The sequence below is a fragment of the Ursus americanus genome, chromosome 2 (genome assembly GCF_024610735.1).
Source record: "Ursus americanus isolate L20-20 chromosome 2, mUrsAme1.1.p, whole genome shotgun sequence".
In the NCBI taxonomy this organism is placed as follows: Eukaryota; Metazoa; Chordata; class Mammalia; order Carnivora; family Ursidae; genus Ursus; species Ursus americanus.
Window position 1 is genome coordinate 37,812,417 of NC_142128.1, and position 20,277 is coordinate 37,832,693.

General features: G+C 48.9%; 1 protein-coding gene and 2 long non-coding RNA genes across 4 annotated transcripts; 1 reads left to right on the top strand and 2 right to left on the bottom strand.

Annotated features, from left to right (window-relative positions):
- Window positions 1-44: 44 nt before the first annotated feature.
- LOC148110547 (uncharacterized) lies at window positions 45-3,269 on the top strand. Its single transcript, XR_015720787.1, has 3 exons — window positions 45-408; window positions 612-1,223; window positions 2,329-3,269. It is a non-coding gene; the product is annotated as an uncharacterized LOC148110547 (long non-coding RNA).
- On the bottom strand, window positions 1,871-6,095 carry LOC148110548 (uncharacterized). Its single transcript, XR_015720788.1, has 3 exons — window positions 4,409-6,095; window positions 3,266-3,377; window positions 1,871-2,331 (listed from the first exon to the last, which is right to left on the bottom strand). It is a non-coding gene; the product is annotated as an uncharacterized LOC148110548 (long non-coding RNA).
- A 4,419-nt stretch (window positions 6,096-10,514) lies between these two features.
- Window positions 10,515-17,388, bottom strand: ZNF263 (zinc finger protein 263). Of its 2 annotated transcripts, XM_045784541.2 has the most exons (6): window positions 16,620-17,388; window positions 15,590-15,770; window positions 15,060-15,133; window positions 14,650-14,776; window positions 13,043-13,159; window positions 10,515-12,567 (listed from the first exon to the last, which is right to left on the bottom strand). In XM_045784541.2, the coding sequence occupies exons 1-6, from the start codon at window positions 17,004-17,006 to the stop codon at window positions 11,399-11,401; spliced, it is 2,055 nt and encodes a 684-aa protein (XP_045640497.1). In that variant the 5' UTR covers window positions 17,007-17,388; the 3' UTR covers window positions 10,515-11,398. The 2 variants fall into 2 exon arrangements, with proteins under 2 accessions (XP_045640497.1, XP_045640498.1); XM_045784542.2 differs by lacking the exons at window positions 14,650-14,776; window positions 15,060-15,133.
- Window positions 17,389-20,277: the final 2,889 nt, after the last annotated feature.

The window sequence follows — 20,277 nt, forward strand, 5'->3', positions numbered from 1 at the left end:
CGCCCTTCCGGGGAGAGGCTTCAAGCAGCCGCGCGGCCAGCCCCGGCCTCGCGAACGGAAGCGGCCTTCCGCCCGGTGCCGCCCTAGCGGCCGGAAAGAGTTAATGCTACAGAGTGTCCCGGCCCGCCGCGGCCTAGAGGGGCCTGCGCGCGGCTCTGTGAGCGGCTGTCACCGCCCCGCGTCCCCGCTCCGGGAGACGCTGCGCGACCGGCTGGTGCCTGCGTGGCCTTCGGGCGGCCGGCAGCGCCTGGTGTCCCGAGCCCCGCCTGGCGAGGGTGGCCGCCCCTGCGCGCGCGGGGCCCTTGGCCTTCCCGGGGCTTTCGTCCCGGTCGGGATCGGCGGCCCCCGAGGGCTTGTTCTCTCCTCTGGGCCGCGCGTCCCTCACAACGTTTACGTTTTCCTGGTGAGGTAGGTTGCAGCCGGTGAGACGGGTCCCATTTGTAGTGTCCTTGACAGGGACAGGGAGGCGCGGCTCGGCCAGGGTCTCACGAGCGACGGGCGGCGGCCCCCAGTATGGGATTCCGGTCCCCTGTAGTCTGGCTCCCGCTCGGTCCGCTCCGGCATGCTCCCTGGATGATGGAAACCCCCTTTCCATCTTGTGTCCCTTACAGTCTCTGCTAGAGTTCCTGAACCTTACTTCTCAGGATCCAGGCATTTCGGGTTGTCGGCGTCTCCTCCTCATCAGGGTTCTCCTAACGTCAGCCTTCGCCAGGCAACGGGTTACGTGTTAGGTCCACTACGTGCAGGCTGGGCTAGAGTGCACAGGGCATAGTCTTGGCTGCAAAGAATCTGGCCAAAGGACCCGGCACTTTCGTGACCATCAGTAGATAACAGAGGCTAGGAAGAGGGGAGCCCTACGCTGAGCGCTGCGGAGTCCATGGAAGTGGAAGTTGACTTATGGTTGGCGAAATGGTAAGAGACCATGAACCTGATCTGTCTGCACCACAGAGTGGGACCACATCCACACAGAGGGAAAGCTGGAAAAGATTGGGGTGTGAGAAGATCCGTCATACGTTCTCACTAAGTGTGATCGGGCTACATTTGGAGGAAGACTTAACAGACAAGTTCTTGTAGCCCTCTCAAGGGGTGCGTTGCATGGCAGTGAAGAGACCGCATTTAATAAAGTAAATCCTGGAGCATGGCTGGAGGCTTTTTGAGGGAGCTTCTTTCCAGGGCATTTCACCTGGAAGTAAGGTGAAGGTGGGAATGCAAATGGGAGACCAGTAAGTACCGGGCCATTATATTACTTTTGCTTGTAGATGGAATCCTGTTAGGCTTCTCTGATCCTTTCTCAGTGAAATCAAAGGATTACACACGGGAGGTAAGAATAAGCATCTGTCTAGGTCACTTGAATAGGTTTCAGAGCAGGGTCATTTCCTTGGAATCCGAGTCAGGTTGAGACTTAGTTTCCTCAAAAAAAAATCCTTTCCGGGTTTCCAGAACCAGGGGACAGTAGTGCTCTTAGCATTGAGATCATCACCATCAGGCCCAAGGCTAAGCACATACTTGGAACTTACTAATGTGAATAAATGAAGTTCTGCCAGTGGTGCCCTTGCATGGGACTGACAGGCCTGATTCATGACACGGGTATGGAGGTGGTTGGGGGAGAAAAAGTGGGAAAAGAGACCCTGTGAAAGCAAGAAGAAGGCACAAACTGGTGAAGAGTAAATGAGGGCCAGTAATGATTTTTGTAGTTTGAAGCCTGTGCCAGAGTTCCTTTCCCTTGCTGTGGAGCCCACCAACATCCCCCCCAAGACTTTCCTTTTGAAATCACGATCCCTGCCTGGGCACTGCTAAAAAAAAAAAAAAAAAAAAAAAAAAAAAAAAAAAAAAGATAAATGTACAGCCAGGAAGCAATGACAGCAAAGACGTGAAGTTTATTCTGAGATACCACACGACTGCCGTAGCGGGCTGAATGTTTTGCTGCATGACTGGCTGGAGTTAGTAATGCTGCTGTTGACTAACCAATTCTCTCTTTTTTCTTTTTCCATTTATATTCATTATAACTGAATAATTCCCTTAGTTCTGGCTGCCTTTTAGAAAGTTGCTTCATCTTAGTGTGTATTTGCTCTACACTTTATTCACGATCATATTCTTTCATGATCCTCTTAGTGTTCTGCAAACCATTTGGCATTTCTGGCAACAAATGTTAGAGGAAAACTAGCAGCCTGGGCTCTTTTGGGTTTCTAGATGAGAAGCTTGTGATAATTCTTTGTAGTTGAGGGATGAATGAAAGCCAATTAGGCTCTGCAGTATAGGAGAGGAAAAAAATAAGTGAAATGCCAATCATTTTCCTCATTTCTCTGACATACTTTTCTTTCTTCATAGCACCTGAAATGGATAAAAGTTGCAGTTTTTGTTACTTCTCATGAGTTTGTGTGTCTGGAATAAAAACAATGAAATTAACCTAGAGTAGGACACTTGTAAGAACATGGAATGTCATTGGGCATCACCAGGAGGACCTGCAAGGAATATCTGAGGAATATCAGAAACACTAGTAGAGAAATCTTTTAAATTTCTTCAAGCAGGTGAAAAAGTGAGTATTGTTTCAAATTAAGAAACATCTACAGTGAAGAGAAATCTAATAAAGTCTCAAATATAACAAATCTGTTACTTAACATTCTAATGTATTTAGAATGTAATTTAGAACAAAAAATGAAAGGCCAAATCTTTTAAAAAATGTTTAACTATGGTAAAATATTTTTAAAACTTTTGGATTGATCTCTGAGAACTGCCGTGACTCTGAAACTTGATAATTCCAAAATATGGAAAAGCGTCAGTGAAAAATAACACTTGAGAATATACCAGAGGTACACAAGGAAGAAGCTCCAAGAGTGGGAAAATGCCACTAACAACTTTTTACATACTTAGAGATTACCTTGGTAAACGTAAGAAGTTAAAGCTCAGTCTTTGGGAATGCTACATTGAATATAGTAAATGTGAGATTTCTTCAGATGGACAACAGAACCTACTTTCTTTTTCACGTAAAGATACTAAACAACTGTTCGGGAATGCCAGCTCTCCAGACATCCCAATGTCAGAATAGCTTGGACTCTTTATCCAGGTGGATGGCCTGCTGCCCAGGGAACACTACTGACAGAGCACCACAAGCACCATTTTTTTTTCTGGCAGTGAGGTCAAATCCGGTCGTTTTGGAAGGGGAGAAGCCAGGCTGCATCTCTGCTACCCAAGATTACTCTGTCTATGTCTTTGAGGCTTTCACACTCCCTTCTCAAGCACTGCTTTTTATGTAGACTTCTCTCACCTGGATTTGTTCTCGTGGACACATATCACCTCTCCTCCTGTTGTCTTTTTCTGTGTTGAGTTAGGGAGAGTATGCAGGTATTCCTGTTATTCTTCACTAGTGCTGCTGTTATCTGTCAAGAAAGGAGGAGGAGGATGGGGTTTTGAGAACCGATCAGCCATATCTTGCAAGAGCAACAGCTAGATAGGGCTTTGATAGTGGTGGCTTTCTGAGTTCATAAGACCTTCGTCTGTAGACTAGCACTTCAGTCATAACCCTCTATCCCTTGTAGACCATTACCCTTCTGCTACAAATGCCTGTGCCTTTTGGGGCTTTAGGCTAGTTTTTTGTTTTGCTTTTAATTTTTTCCAATTCAGTAAGGCTTTTCCCTCTTTATCTCCTGTTGGTTGTTTGAAACCAAATTCAGTATGAATAAAAGAGGGAAATATACAACACTGAATTTGGAGGAGAAGATGAAGGTTCTCAGTAGGATTGAAGCTGGACGATCTCTTAGAAGTGTAATGGATGAATTTGGAATCAGTAAATCAACATTTTATGACATTAAAAAGAATAAGAAATTGATTTTGGACTTTGTACTGAAGCAGGACATGCCATTAGTAGGGGCTGAGAAGAGAAAGAGGACAACAGGAGCCAAATACGGTGATGTGGATGATGCAGTCTACATGTGGTACCAACAGAAACGCTCAGCTGGCATCCCTGTTAGAGGTGTGGAGCTTCAAGCTGCTGCAGAGAGATTCGCACAGTGTTTCGGGCGAACAGACTTTAAAGCTAGCACTGGTTGGCTTTTTAGATTTCGAAATAGGCACGCAATTGGGAATCGAAAAGTATGTGGGGAACAAGTCCTAAGTTCAGCTTCAGAAAATGTCGAACCATTTCGACAAAAACTGTATATGCTTATCAAAGAGGAGAAACTGAGTCTGGCTCAGCTGTACAGTGGGGATGAGACTGACCTCTTTTGGAAATCAATGCCAGAAAACATTCAGGCAAGCAGAAAAGAGATCTGCCTGCCTGGGAGGAAAATAAACAAAGAACGGTTGTCTGCTCTTTTATGTGCAAATGCAGATGGAACTCATAAGTTAAAGTCAATCATTATTGGAAAATCAAAGCTGCCCAGAAGTGTGAAAGAGGACGTAAGTACATTACCTGTGATATATAAGCCTAGTAAAGATGTTTGGTTCACCAGAGAACTGTTTTCAGAATGGTTCTTTCAAAACTTTGTTCCTGAGGTCAGGCATTTTCAACTTAATATTTTAGGATTCCATGAAGAGGATGTCAGGGCCTTGTTACTTCTGGATAGTTCTCCAGTTCACCCTTCCGCCGAATCACTAACCAGTGAGGATGGTCGAATAAAATGCATGTTCTTTCCCCATAACACTTCAACCTTGATCCAACCAATGAATCAAGGTGTGATCTTGAGCTGCAAACGACTTTATAGGTGGAAGCAACTTGAAGAGAGTCTTGTAATTTTTGAAGAAAGTGATGATGAGCAAGATAAAGGAGAAAAAGGAGTTTCCAAGATTAAAATCTACAATATAAAAAGTGCAATTTTTAACTGGGCAAAGAGTTGGGATGAAGTGAAACAAATAACCATAGCAAACGCATGGGAGAATCTTCTTTACAAAAAGGAACCTGAATATGATCTTCAAGGCTTAGAAGATGGAGATTACAGAGAAATCCTTGAGAAATGTGGGGAGTTGGAAACCACACTGGGTGATGACAGGGTGTGGTTCAATGGGGATGACGAAGAAAAGGGCAGCCCCACACAAACAAAAAGTGGAATTACAAAGGAAGTTGTTCAGAAAGGAGGAGGAGCTGAAGAGCAGACTGCTGAATTTCAGTTATCTGCCGTCAGAGAGAGTTTGGACTACCTCCTTGACTTTGTTGATGCCACACCTGAGTTTCAAAGGTTCCATTTCACACTGAAAGAGATGCAACAAGAAATAATAAAAAAACAGTTCCAAAGTAGAATCCATTCTAGAGTTGGTAGTTTTTTGAAACCTAGGCCTCGTGTTATGAAGGATTCCTTCAGTATGCCTTCAACATCTAGTAACTAGATTTTGTGTTTAAAGATTTCTGTAAATACGATGCAGACCTGTTGTGAACTGTCATTGTTTTTATCAGCTGACCTCATTTTGCATAGCACTGCCCATTTATATACTGTTTATAAAGCATACAATTTAAAAATAAATTTGCTTCTTTAAAGTATAAAAACATTCATTAATCCATTTTTGTTTCTATTTTAGACAAGGATCTGAATAACAAAGAGTTATTGTCCCAGATTATCTAAGGTGGAATGGATGTGGGAAAAGCATTACATTCTATCTCATTCAGAGCATATAAAAAGAAACTATATGCTGACTAGTTCTGGTTATTTTTAACAAGATTTTTAAAAAATACATAAAATAAAAAAAATAAAAAGATAAGAATAGATTCAGTTTTCAGTTTAATGGTGTGACATTCTCAGCTTTCTTAAATCTGTACCACCTACTGTTTCCCCCTCTCTTAATGTGCAAGTTACATGCTGATTTCTATAGAAGATATATATTTAAAAGATGAAAAGCACCCAAAATCTATTGACCAACGACAGTTTAACACTTTGGTATATTTTATGTTTTTAAAAAATAGGCAGATTACTCGGTAAATACAACTTTTTATATATTACTGTCTTAACGTGCTTTAGGCCTTGGCATTAATAAAACGTTAGCATTTGTCTTGAGCCCAGGGTAGAATGCATTGTGGAAGAAGTTGATGGGAATGTCAGAGGAATTTACTGGACGGCTCTCCAGTTCCTTTTAATTTAAGTCATTGCATCAAACGCCCCCCCCCCCGCCCCCTCCCCGCGTCATGGGTAATACACTGCCAGAGTAAAAGACCCGCAGTCACACCCTTTTGAAAAGTATTCACTGATTCTGGAAGCTTCACGTTGCATTTCCGTGCTAGGTACCAAACCTGGTGTTGGGCATTCAGACCTGGATTAGGAAGAAAAAGAATAGAAACAAACCACCATTCAATGTGTGCTAGATGACTGTGGAGAAGGCTTTGGGAGTGTTTGGGGAGCAGGGGAAGTATCTAAGAGGGTCAAGTGTAACTTCTGAGCTGAGTTTTAAAGTTTAGTGCGGGCAGTGGCAGGGCAGTCCAGGCAAAGAGCTCAGGCTCTTCGATGCGAGAGAGTGTATCTCCCTGGGAAGCTGCAAGGTCCCTGGATGGTTGCTGTAGGGGCAGCTGGCAAAGAAAAGCAGGAAAGACAGGTCCGGGCCAGATTTTCATGCTAGGTCATCCTAGGATTTCAGACATCCGTCTGGGCCCACGTAAAGTTCTGTCGGTTCTACGTTCTAACTGGCTCACCTTTTGTCTCCACTTCTCCCTTCCTGCTGTTCGTGCCCCGGTCCGGCTGTCATCACCCCCTGCTTGGACAACTGCATCAGTCTCCTTTCTTGTCCTCTCCCCATCCTTTCTCACCCTGTAATCCCTTCGTGGGCTTCCCATTGCATTAGAGCAAAGACTCCAGGCGTCGGGTCGGGTCGGCCTGCAGGCTCGCCCTTCCCGGCGCTTGAACCGCCCCTTTTCCGGCGGCCACACCACCCAGGTCTGCGCTCGCCCCCTGCTGGACCACGAGAGCCGGGCCCGGTGTAGGTCCGGGGTAGGCACATATCTGATTGAGACCCGGGAAAGTTTCGGAGAGTGTTGTAGCGCCGCCGGCGTCCGCTGGGGAGGAGGGGAGGGAAGCCTGCGGCCACATGTCCCTGCCCAGCCCTGGAGCCAAGAACTGTGCGGAGCTCCAGCCAGTGCGCCGGAGCGGCGGGAGCGTGAGCGGGGGCGGGGGGGGGGGGGGGCGGCCCTAGGAGCGGACGCGGCCCGGCGCAGCCACAGAGCGCCCGCCAAGCAGGCCAGAGCGGCCAGGACGGGGAAAGGCTGCGAGTGCCGGGCGGGCCGTGGGACGGGCGCAGCCATAGAGTGTCTACTGGCGGGCTAGAGCGGCCGGGGAGAAGGGGGTGGGCCCGAAGGGAGGCGCGGCCGGGCGCATCCGTGGAGTTCCTGCCGGTTAGCTAGAGAGGCCAGGGTGGGGAGGCGCCCAGCGCTAGCTGTCCCCGTGGTTTGGGAGCAGAGGCCGCCAGAGGGGTTGGGCTTAGGGTGAGGTTAAGTTTGTCGGGACTTGGCTCTCGAGCGCCCGTCTCGCCACCTCTTGTTCCTCCCCGGGCTCGCGCGGGAGCCGTCCTCGATGGGGTAGGAGCGCAGGCGGGCGGTCAGGCCGTCAGGAAGGTGCTGATATCTTTGGTTCTGGAAATCATATTTTCAGGACTAGTGCTCCTCCGAGAAACCCAGGCACCCCACTCTCGTTCCGGTGGCTGAACCCCCGCCCCCCCTCGAAGAGCGAGAAAGAGTGGGGGTACAAAGGCAAACACGACTCCGCATTATGTCCAAAAACATACCCCAGGATTTGAAAAAGAAAGTTTTTTCTTTCCCTACCCTTTCTAGCCTGCGGAAATCTGACCACCTTCTCAGAGCAGGTTAGGAACCTGGCGTGTCACCAGTTTTGATTTCTGACTACAGCTTCTGGGTCATTATAGTGATAAACTGAGGATATTAACTGGAAGATTTGTCCAAATACGCTGGTGTTCTGAGCCATTTTTAATCAACCATTTTCAACCATTGTTGAATTTACCTAGGCTATTCCCACTGCCTCCTAACAACCTATGTGAGGCATCACATAGCTCTTCTTCGTAAAAATGACTTGACCAGAAAGAATTATGTCTCCCTTTCAACAGTGGAAGTCAATTTTAATCGTGTTTGCAAGCTAGATTAAGGGCTAAAAGGATAAATGCACCTCTATTTTTTCTAATAAATGCACTTTTAATTAAGCTTAACTATTTTTGAGCTGCTGACACCCAAAGAAGTTAGACCCCTAGTGCTAATAAACTTGCTAGAACTTTTTAATGACTTAGTTGTTTCAAATGTTTGTGAAACATTTACGAAAATTCCAAGTCTTACAGCAGTGGTGGTGGATTCTGCACTTTCCAAAATGCTATCAGTTGACAGTGTAATTCAAACAGTAAACTCTTCTTAAAAGGGCTGGGGGTACAGAAACTTAAATTTCAGATTATGATATTGAGACCCATAAATCCTTTCAATTCATAGTGATTTCTGATTTTTTTTCTGGAGAAAAAAATTGTTTAATACTAACTTTTTTCCAGACTCTGGCCTTACCAGCTTTGTCCTCAGTGATGTCTGGCCCACTGCTCTTACTCTGCCTCTGCCAGGTGTTTCCACAATGCTTCCATGTGGTACTTACCCTCCATCCAGGAGTCCTTCTGCTGGTCTTCTGTGCTACTTTTGCTCCAAGGACTGTGGCTATTGTTCAGGGTCAGTCCACATCTCCCAGATCTCCTTTGTACCCAGCTGGCCTGAGGGGGCAAGTGTCTTTATTGCCCCAGTGTCAGTCTCCCATTGACCTAAAAGCCAGTTGGAGACTTCCGGTTTCTTTTTCAAGGACTAGTGGGTAAAAGTATAAACGTAAAAAGTGTGTGTACGGCATTAAAGTACAAATGTAAAAAAGCACACACTTGGGTCATCCCTTGCAGTGACCTCACGGGACCCTGCAGTAAGGACCTTCAACCTACTCTCTGATATGACCCCAAAGAAAGAAATCACCATTCGTGCCTGTCAGTAACAGAAATTTCTGCCAGTGTGGTCAGTGGCACAGTGGCAGGTGCTTAGAAGGCAGTCTTGCCAGTATTATCTGCCCACAGATGACACCAATAGATGAGTACTTTCTGTGTGCCAGGGGCTGAACTAAATGTTTTACGTGGAATATTCTGTGAAATCATCTCATTGAAACAGCCAAGAACAGCTTTGCTTGTGAATTTGTTAGAAGGGGAGCTAGACCGGGGGGCGGGGGGGGGCTTCCTATTGGAAAGATTTTTTCGTGCAGGGAGTGAATTTCTGGGGGCGCTCATTGCTCTAGCCTGAAGCTGCAGTCCTCCCAGTAGGAGCAACAGCAGTTGGACCACTATCAGATGTGCATGGGTGACACTATGGGGGAAAGGGGTGAAAGGAAGGGGTGCTTCCCATTCTCAGGACGTTTACAATCCACGTAAGTTGCAGTCTTAACCGAAGAGTGCTTAGTAACAACATCAACTTGACGTCACCCACACATTTCATGGCATCAGCAGCCACACCAGTCCTGTCCTGCTACTACCGTGGTCCTAAATCACTCTCTCAAATCTTCACCCTCTCGCCTGCCCCTCAAGCCCTGCACTACCCTGCCCCCTCATGGAGAAAAGAAGAGAAATAAGAAACTAAGATTTTTTTTTTTTTTTAAGATTTTATTTGCCAGAGAGAGAGAACAAGCAAGCATGAGAGCACAAGCATGGGGAGCGGCAGGCAGAGGGAGAAACAGGCTCCCTGCTGAGCAAGGAGCCCGATGTGGGTCCTGGAATCATCGCTTGAGCTGAAGGCAGGCGCTTAACCGACTGAGCCGCCCAGGTGCCCCAAGAAACAAGATTTTTCAAAATTGGCTCAGAAAACCAAGGACAAACTCATACTACACTGAGGCAGGGCTGAGATAAGACTGATAAGGAAATAGGGGGAGGGGTATGCACAGTTGTTTCCCTCACTTAAAATTACTGTATTTGATAGCAAGTTGCCAGGTAACGTTCCACCTTTTTCTCCCAGGGAACAGTTAGCTATCTTCCTCCAGGGCCAAATCCTGAGAGTTTTCCTGGCACCAGAATTTCCTACTCCTAGAATACTTTGTGGTAGTCTACCTCTTTCTCACAGACACACATCCTGGAATTCCTATTCCCGATTCCCCATTCTAAAATACAAAGCTTTCCCCCTAAAAATTTTGCCCTCGCCTGTATCTTCCCTCCATTAACAGGCAATAATTCAGTTATGTCCTGTCTTTGAAGAGCCAGATTTTCCTTCAGCTTTGTCACAGAAAGTAAACATTCTAAACAAGAAATCGAAGACTTTTTACTGCTGTCCACCACTGAAAGGAAAGACACCTTCTAGGAGACCCTATGACAACATGACCCCAAGCAGCCACTGGGCTTGACCCTTTTGTTACCGCGAAGCAGTCCCAGCCTGGAGCCGGCCAGGGCCACCCCCTACCTCAGCCCTCCTCAGCCAACCTCATCCAAACCTTCTTTGACCAACCACAGAAAAAGCAGGTCCTCTGGCCAAAGCAGACAGGAGACAAATCAACACTGGAGGCCAAGACAAAAGGTCCTCAATGAAGAGTCACACATGCTCATGTTTCCTGAAGATATTTATTACCATCCAAACATTTTCAACAGGGAAAGGCATGATCCCTAATTTCCCCAGGAGCCACGTTTGCAAAGCCTCCCAGGGAACCTCGCTTTCGTAGAACCCTCTGAAGACCCCAGAGCTCTGTCTCTTTCTTGGACAGAAGTAGGGTAAGTCTTAATCTCTGCAAGGGTAAACTAATTCAGAATCTGGTTTCCTCTGCCAATACCTGGGCTGAACTGCAAACTCCACCTTACTATTTCCCTCAGATCTCTGGTTCCTTTTGGTCTGAGGTGACGTTTATATGCCTGGCCTGTGCATGGGCCCTCCTATCCTAGAGGCGCAGTGGTGGCTGCCATGGACTGCCCCTTGCTTCCCAGCCAGGGCTTTTGGGGGAGCTGCAAGTCACCAACCAGTCTTCTGTGGCCATGAGCTGGTTTCCCAGAATACTTCCTTGGTCCCAGGCCTCAGGAGCCCAAATGCCCCCGCTGAACATTCCAAGTGAGGAAGCAGTAACGGAAAGTCACACGGATTCCCAAAGTTGCTGGGACAGACAATGGATACTGTAAGGCACCCAGATCACAACCTGGCTAAACATACCAAGGGAGCAGGTGCACCCTGGGACGAGAGACTTCACAGAGAACTCTGCCCTGAGCAGGTCACCTCAGAGACTTGTCACCCTCAACAGTTCGGAGAGAATTCCGTTTTAGTTCTACACTAATCCTTTGCTGCCTCTGCACCTCCCTCACAGTGACCCCCACGTGGTTCATCTTTATAGTAATTACTTTGAAAACAGATCATTTGGTGGGCTGGGCAAAGAATACCGGCTCTTAACAGGACCCTCTGAGTATGCCACCTTATCTGGGCCAAAGAGAAATCCCATTGTTTCTATCCCGTGTGAGTTCTCTGGTGACTCATAAGGCGTGAACTCCGAGAAAAGCTCTCTCCACATTCAGAACATTTATAGGGTCTCTCTCCCGTATGGGTTCTCAGATGACGAATCCGATTGGAGCTGTGAGAAAAACTGTCTCCACACTCATGACAGGTATAGGGTTTTTCTCCCGTGTGAATTCTCTGGTGCCTGATTAAGTTTGATCTATGCGAGAAGTTTTCCCCGCAAAGGTTACACTTATATGGTTTCTCCCCTGTGTGCGTTCTCTGATGTCTGGTGAGGTGCATGCCCTGACGGAAGCTTTTCCCACAAGTCAAACATTCAAAGAGTTTTTTCTCTGCTTTGTGGGTTCCATGATTTGTAAGAAAGAGGGTGCTGTCACTCACTGCTTCCCCACACTCAGAGAAGGGGTAAAACCTCTCTTTCTCGTGAGTTCTTTCGTGTATGACAAGGTGTGAACTGCGAGAGAAACTTTTCCCACACTCGGCACACTTATAAGGTCTCTCTCCTGTGTGAATCCTTTGGTGTCTAAGTAGGTTGGAACTATGAGCAAAGATCTCCCCACACTCGGGGCACTTGTAGGGCTTTTCGCCTGTATGTGTCCTCTGGTGCCTGTGAAGGTTTGAGTTGCAAGAGAAGCTTTTTCCACACACGTTACATTGATAGGGTTTCTCACCAGTGTGGGTGCGCTGATGGCGAGTCAGGTGGGTATTCTGACTGAAGCTTTTTCCACATTCCAGGCACTTATGGGCCTCCTCTCCCAAGTGTGCTCTGTGTAGTGACAGAAAGTGTGGGTTCCCACCAAAGATTTCACCACACTCCACACCCATACACAGTCTCTCTGCTGCATGTATTCTCTGGTGCCTAATTAGGTTCGAGTTGTTAGAGAAATTTTTGCCACACAAGGGACATAAGTGGAGCTTCTTCGGCTGTAATTCCTTTGGTCGCCCCAGTTCTCTGCAACTTGTGGCCCCCACTAAGGTCGGCTTCATCCCTTCCTCTGGGGGAGGCTCCCAGTGCCCTTCTGCCCCGTCCCGAGGCCTTCCCTCCTCAGGACTCCAGGGCACCTCCCCTCTGGCCTGGCCAGGCAGCAGTGCCTGCGGGTGGATGCTCTCAGGGGAAACGGACTGAGCACTTTCTTCCTGGTTCTCAAGCTTCTCTTCTCCTGGCAGAGCAACAGAAACCAAACCCCTGTGTTATTCCTATACCACAGAGAAGGAAATCCCACATATCTGCTACTCCATGTAGGTCAAAAGGCCAGAAGGGTTGGTTCTGCCTCAGTTTCCCATGTAGACAGTGCACTCTAAGAGGAAAAAGGGTGGGGCCATCTCTCAGGAACCAGTGCTCACTCAGTCCAGTCCTGAATTCCCTTGCGCAGGCCCCCAATTCCCTCTAAACTGAGGTGCCAGTTTCTGCCCTGTGGAAATGGGTGGCATGGAGCAGAGCTGGGACTAGGGTGGGCCCCAGGGGTGAATGCCCCCTTGCATTCTGCACCCCGGGATGGAATGGGCAGTGGAGACACAGGAAGCAATGTATCTTCCTAGCAGCAGTGATGGGCTAGCCCTACACCCAAATCCTCAAATGCCTCCCTCCCAACAGCAGGAGGCGAGCTGGAAAGGCTGTTCATCTTCACTCCTTACCTGGAGCTGGGCTTCTGGGACGCAGGCCCTCCTTGCAAGTCTGAACACTGGGATCCCATGGCTTTCCTCCTTGTTCCACCTGGGTGCTCAGGGCCTCCTGACTAGGAACCTGAGACTCTGTTTACAATGAAAGAAACAGATTTCTACGTCACCATTTTTCTCTACCAGGCAGAAGTAACAAAGATAATCTTGTTCCTGCACTTAGTGGACACAGCCACAGAAGGCACAGTAAGTCTGACAGCAAACACCTGGAAGGTGCACGCGACTGTTCTCAGGAATCACCTCCAGAGAAAGAAACTGGAGGAGGGAGACTATGGCTTTTTTCTTTTTATGCTTTTGTAGTACTTGGGACCTATCGCGATGAGAATGTATACTTTTGTAATTAAAACAATCAAACAAACATGATTAGAGTGATCAGTTCTTGAGGAATTAGCTTAGTATTATAAAAGAGCCCTGACTCTCACAGATAAATATAAACTAGAACTGAGTTCCACTAGACAATTCCAGGAGAAAATACAGTATGATCGACAATGAGAAAGAAATCTGGGGCTCTGAGAGGACCAAGGTGAAAACCCAAAAGCACCATTCCTGTGCTGTGCTATAACTAACACCTCACTCCAATCCCAGCAAACGTGGACTTTAAACGGTTTGGTTCTAAGAACTTGTGATCCGAACTTCTCTTCCTATGAAGCACTCACTGAAAGATATGCTCAACTTAGGGCACCAAGCCAGGCCCAATGATGGAGAACCTGGAGAAGGTCCCAATGAAGGGAACCAAACCCAGCAACGACCCCTATGCAGAATTAGTGCAAGTGAGCTGACAGCTGTGCCTCTCTTTACAAACACCTAATGTATGAAAACAAAGTGCGTTTGACTTCTACCATGTGGCAATATAGCGATAATCGATCATAACACACACAGAACTGTTTACTTTAAGACTTCCCACAACTTTTTTTTATGAGACTTTCCATGCATCCAAAGTTGAAGGAAATATACAATACCTGTACACTCTTCACCCAGATCCAACTATCAGTTTTTTGTCATATTTCACAAACTTCATTTTTAATCTCTGCATAATAGTTCAACACATAGATGGATCTTAATTTACTTATCCTGTTTTATACATAAATATCATTTTCAAATTTCCAAAAGGCCTCCCCACATTCCTGAATTTTTAAGGGCTGGGATAACTGCTAAGCTGGAATATTCCAGTGCCCCCTGAAGCTGGGGAAGGGCCTAGAAATACTAATGAAGCATAGAAAATACAAGTGAGGTCAGAAGAATAAGCATCTCAAAATTACAAGGCATCAAGAACTGCCAGGGTGTGTGATGCGGGGGTGAGGGAGGCTGTCAGTGGATTTGATTTGTTCTGCTCTGGGAAGTCCATGAAAGCTCACACTCCCTGCCTTCAGCTCTGGCAGCTGGGGGCCATAAGTTTGCCAACTGTGCCGCCTGCCAGATGTTTAACTGATCCTCTTCCAGGGAGCTTTAGAAAAAGGGAGGACTTCTGGCAAAACTCAGAACTAATGTCCTGGAGGTGAGTGGCTAACGGAAAGGCCCCTGGTAAGAAACAGCTCAGTCTTCATCCCTGGAAAAGAAGTCCTTACCCAGTGAGTCCACATTCTCATAACTCTCCTGCACCGTGTCCCTGGAGAGGGCCCTCTTACTAGGATCCTGATGCCCCCACTCCTCCTGGGAGATGTACATAGCCACGTCCTCTAAGCTCTCAGGCAACTGAAACAGCACAAGATCTCCTTTAGCCCCTGAGGCACCAAGAACAATTCAAGCAGAGTCATGAGTTATAGGGGCAAAACCCAGGGTGCCAAGTACACATTTCACAGGGAAGAAGGGTGCCAGGCCCACAAGTGAGGTGCGGAGGAAATAAACAAAGAAGGCGGGGAGGCTGCGCGTTGAGAGAGAGAAAGGATCCTCTCTGAGAGGCAAAAAGACCCCATCCCCACAAGAGCAACTGCGGGGAAAGGTGCTGGGGGGGAGACAATGGGAACTTCCACATCACCTGGGGCCCAGTCATCTCCTTGTCTTCCATGTTTCCTTCAGCAGGAAAGAGAGAAAGCCAGGGAGCAGACAATGCTGAAGTGACAGAAATCATGATGAGAATGGCATTTGTAATTCTTGGGAACCCAAGGATTATTACAACACGGTATCCATTCCCCAACACCCAGTCTCTGCTGAGGATTGTACAGTGACCAAAGGCAGGCAACAGAGGCATAATAAAGCGATATCCAAAATGGTGGGGTGCAGGTACAGAACACCAGTCAATTTTCCTGCTGGTCTGCAGTATTCGAGCCCTCAATCATTCAAAGCTCGAAATGTCTCTGCTGTGCATACTACAGGGCGCAGAGATCCCCCTCCCGCCTCCCATCCCCAGAAGAACCCAAGTCACCACTTTTAGGTCCTTCACTCCACATCTGGGAACCCTGAGACCAGAAATTCCCTCACCTAGGCAACCGTACTCCACCTGCCGGTGTCAGGCGGCAACCCCGAAGCCCCTCCTCCCTCCCACCTGCCCAGACGACTGTTCCTCACCCCTCTCCTTTACAGCTTGGGGGTCTCTTTTGGGGCTGGGGCCTAGCAGCTCCTGCAGCCTGGGGCCAGGGCTTCGCTCAGTCTCCATTGGCTCCAACTTGAAGCTCGGTGACTCTCGTGCTGTTTCCAGAGGCAAAGGCTCCTCCAAGAGCACTTCTGTTCCCCGCCTATGGTTTGTGACCTGGGAACCAACCCACATCACTCAGCATCACAACAGGGCCCGACAGGAAGGGAAATGAGTACAGAATTCTGAGGGCAAGCCTTCGACAGAGAACCACTGGCAATCCTTTTGGATCCAGCAACAGAGGAGGATGGTTTACACTAAAAGCTTTCCTGATGGCCCATGCATGGGAGAAAATAGGAGGGGAGGGCACACCTTCCCTGCACAGCTCTCTGACACACCTGACTTCTTCTTGCCTCCCCCCACTCTTTCTATATGCTTCTATTCCTCACGCCTGCATAAGTTAAACTTGGGTGACCCTGGGGGCAAGTGCCCTCAGAACCTCACTGCCAAACTGTTTTCCTAAATTCAATAGTAACCCGACCTAGCTCTGCAGAGGAGACCAGACTGCTGCACCTAACAACAGCTAACAGCCATTAAGCGCTATTGGCCAGCAGCGCGCTCAGAACTGCATGATGCTCTCCCTGCAGCTCTCAAAGCAACCCTAGAAAGATGGTTCACCATTCTCACTTTACCAGTGGCAAATCTGAAGCCCAAAGAGATTAAGTAACTTGCCCAAAGTCACAAAGGTAAGGACCAGAGTGAGGATTTGAACCCTGCGAATTAACTCCACGGCTCACACTAATGAAGAACCCCTGCCTCCATGTGGAAATAGGGCATTCTTCACGGCTCACTCTTCCTCCCGGGGAAAACGTGGAAAATGAATCTTCCTGACTAAACTATGAAAAAAACCCTTGCCCATATAAAATCTACTTGGGGGACCAAGTAAAGGTACGGAGAGCAGGGCCGCCGCGATGTCCTAGTCCTCGGGGCCAAACAAACCGCAGATAAGACCGCTCTTTCTCTCACCTGTAGTCTCAGCCTCCCAAGCTCTCTCTGCATGTCCTCCACAAGGGTCACTGCTTCCTCGCCGCTCTCCGGATGCAGCTCTTGCACCCTGCTCTGGATCTCCTGGGGCAGGATGGTCAGGAACTGCTCCAATACCAGCAACTCCAGGATTTGCTCCTTGGTACGCAACTCGGGCCGCAGCCACTCATGGCAAAGCTCCTGGAGCCGGCTGAGGGCTTCCCGGGGCCCAGCGGCCTCTTGGAAGCGGAACCGTCTGAAGCGTAAGTGGGAGGCCTCAGGGTTGGGCCCTGGATCTGGCGGGGGCAGCTCCTGACTCCAGGCGCAGTCCTCCTCCAGTTTCACTATCAGAAGCCCTTCCCGGTCTTGGGAGCCCGGGCCCGACGCCATCGTCAGGCCCCGGGAGGGCCTTGGCCCCGAAACCCGCTGCGCCCGCCCGGGAAGGCTCCCCGGGCCCCTCAGCTGCAAGTCCCGGCCAAAGAGCCCAGCCCCAACCCGGGCGCAGCCGGCTCCGGCGCCTTGGCCTCAGTCGATCACCGGCGCCGCCGCGCCAACCCCGGTTCCGTCACCGGCAGGACGCCCCCACTCCCCCCGCCCCAGGGCAGGACCTGAACGCCGCGCTTTTACGCTCGTCGCGGTCTCACGCAAGACTAGGCGCTCGGCTTCACGCCGGAAGTCCCTGCGCGCGTTAGGTGACCACATCCAGCGCCGCAGCCTCGGGACCAACTTCCGGGTCACGATCCGCGAACTCTAGCGCCCATTGGGTCAGGTCTCGCCACAGACTCACCGCCGACCAACCAGAAGGGAAGATTTGCCTGCAGGGGCGGGACAACCGACGGGCCAATTGGAGACGAGAGGCGGGGCAGGTAAGTTTAGTGGAAAACAAGCCTAAGGATGGCGTGACCCGTGGGCTACCGGATCAGAATTCCCCGGAAAGCTTGCTAAAGTGAAAACCCCTGAGCCACGCAAAATCCAGTGCATCAGTGTCGGGGGGGGTGCGGGGAGTGGCGGCAATCTGAATTGTTAACAAGCTCTTCCCCCAGAGACAAGTTTGAGAACCACTGTCCCGATTTAAGGGCAGTCGCCTCCCGCTCTGGGTACGGCAGGAGAGGGTCCCCTGGCCCCAACGGCCTTGGAAGCACGCAAGCTAGGGTCCTATTCGGCGCCCGGGGAGGGCTGGAAGCGTACGGACCCGCCGGGGTCAGCGTCGCCGCGGGGCTTGCCGGGAAACGTAGTCTGTGGCGCCGCCTGCACCCCGCTCCTGCGTCCGAGCCCGCGGCAGGTACCCGGCGGTGGGGAGCTACGCGCCGCGGCCGTGCGTCCCGCCGGTTGCTGACCCGGCCTCGCTCCTGGAGGCTGGACGTCCCCAAGGGCTCCTGGGGACCCGGGACGTGCCGCTTATTGTCCACCGCTGCGAGGACAGGATCGTTACTCAGCTCCCTACTAGGTCCTAGGTCTTGTGATGAAGGCTGTGAGGTTCACCGCGAGGGGCGAACGGAAGGAAACCCCAAGAGTCGGCTCAACATCTCCCTTTCCTCCAGCGACATTCAAGACCGTGGACTCAGGAAATGGAGGCGTCGTGGGAGTGAATCGTGACAACCAGTAACCTTTTATTGAGCGCCTGCCTGATGCAGCTGGACGCTGACAGCACACAAAACTGTGGGACGGAGACGCTATTATCATCCCTGTGTAACGAATAACAGCCCCGAGTGTCAGTTAACGCCCTGCTCAGGGTCACACAGCTAGTTTGTCGCTAAAGTTCAAGGCTGCCATAATAGTAAAGGGTTATGTGAGGACAGAGAGGCCGGCTTTGGACGACTGGGTGTAAAGAGTCCTTAGTATTTTGGCTTTTTCTTGTGCCGCTCGAGGGAAAGAGGTGCACGGCTGTTGTGGCAAATGTGCCTCAGCAGCCGCAGAGCACGCAGGCCGGTATAGGTCCATTTCAGAAACCCTTGTTGAGACATGTGACCTCAGAGTCCTCTAAAGCCATTTTCATGTTTTCGACATACTTCAGGAGACTACAGATTCTAACCTAATAACCACTTCGCCTGCATTTACTACGTTATCTCAAACAAGTTCTTTAATCTCACTAATCCCCAAACTTCTCTCATCTGTTTTGAGGGAATAAAACTATCCCCACCTTGTAACATTGGGTGAGGATTAAATGAACTAATGTGCAGGACGCTTAGAATGGCACCTGGCACTTAGATGAACTCAATGTAATACTAGCTGTCACTAATGCACAAAATTCCCGAAGGCTCACCCTATCTCACAGAAAAGCCACTTGGATTTTTATTGCAGGATGTGGGACATGGGAATGTTTGTACAACTACACATACTTTGAGACGGAAAAGAATGAATCATCTGCTGTTTAAGTTTAGGGTTTTGTAAAAGATTTTACTTAGTTGACAAAGCACAAACAGGGGGCGCAGCAGAGGGAAAGACAGAGGGAAAGACAGAAGCAGGCTCCCACTGACCAGGGAGCCAGACGCCGGGCTCAATCCCAGAACCCTGGGATTATGACCGGAGCCGAAGGCAGACACCCAACTGACTGAGCCACCCAGGCGTCCCTAAGTTAAGGTTATTAATGGGGACTTGAAGCTAAATGGACTTTCTGAGTTATTCAAAATTACTGGTAATATTCCTCCATTTCGTTGAGGTCTGTCTATATTCAGACAGAGAAAATAGCTGGAATATTACAGGGAGTGGGGGTTACAGCTAGTAGACCTGCAGAGGCTCGTTTGGGGCAGGAGTTCTTAACCTAGTGTCCATGAGGTTATAGAGCAGCACTGTCCAGTAGAACTTACTGCGATGGTAAATTGTGGTTTGTGTTCCTAAGTGCCACCTGGTGGCTACTGTACTTGCTACTCTGGGGGTCACAATAGTCGGACTTGGAGATCTTGTAACTTTTGATACGGTATGCAGAACTGCATGTACCTGTGTATTTTCTAGGAAGCAGATCCATGCCTTTCATCAAGTTCTCAAAATCACCAAAAAAATTAAGAACCACTATTTTAGGGGCGCCTGGGTGGCTTGCTCGTTAAGCATTTGCCTTTGGCTCAGGGCTTGATCCTGGAGTCCTGGCATCGAGACCCACATCAGGCTCCTCTGCTGGGAGCCTGCTTCTTCGTCTCCCACTCCCCCTGCTTGTGTTCCCTCGCTCGCTGGCCGTCTCTCTCTCTGTCAAATAAATAAATAAAATCTTTTTAAAAAAAAGAACCACTATTTTAGGTCTTTGGTGAAAAATGTTCAGGGAAGTAAGTATGCCCTCTGGCGACCATTATTGATTCTGCTTTCTCATATTTTCTTGTCCTCAGCTGTCAGTGGCTCCCTGATTATTACAACAGAGAAAAACAAATTTGAATCTCAGATAAAGAACCCCTATTAATCCTGGCCTTAGCTGTTATGGTCACTAGATTCTGTCTGTGGAGCTGCTTTCAGTCCTTACCGAGGTCTTACAGATTCCCCTGCACTCAAGTGGGGCAGTTGTCTGTGTGAGGTCTTCCAACCGGTATTTGATGAAATACACAGTGTTAAGACTTTCTGGTCTGTGCTCTTTGGTGAGGGAGCAAATAAGCAGCTCCTATCAGTCTGAAATGTGGCTTTCCCTGCCTCTCACCTAAGCATACCCTGGCCTCCGGGCTTCTGCCACCCTAAGCCT

Bases quoted from the DNA above. Each gene is read 5' to 3' on its own strand.
- ZNF263 (XM_045784541.2), bottom strand. From the start codon at position 17,006: ATGGCGTCGGGCCCGGGCTCCCAAGACCGGGAAGGGCTTCTGATAGTG. The intron at 14,777-15,059 runs GTGATGTGGAAG...GTGCTGTTTCAG, and splicing joins AGGAGATGACTGGGCCCCAG to TTGCCTGAGAGCTTAGAGGA. The intron at 12,568-13,042 runs GTAAGGAGTGAA...TTGCTCTGCCAG, and splicing joins TCCCAGAAGCCCAGCTCCAG to GAGAAGAGAAGCTTGAGAAC.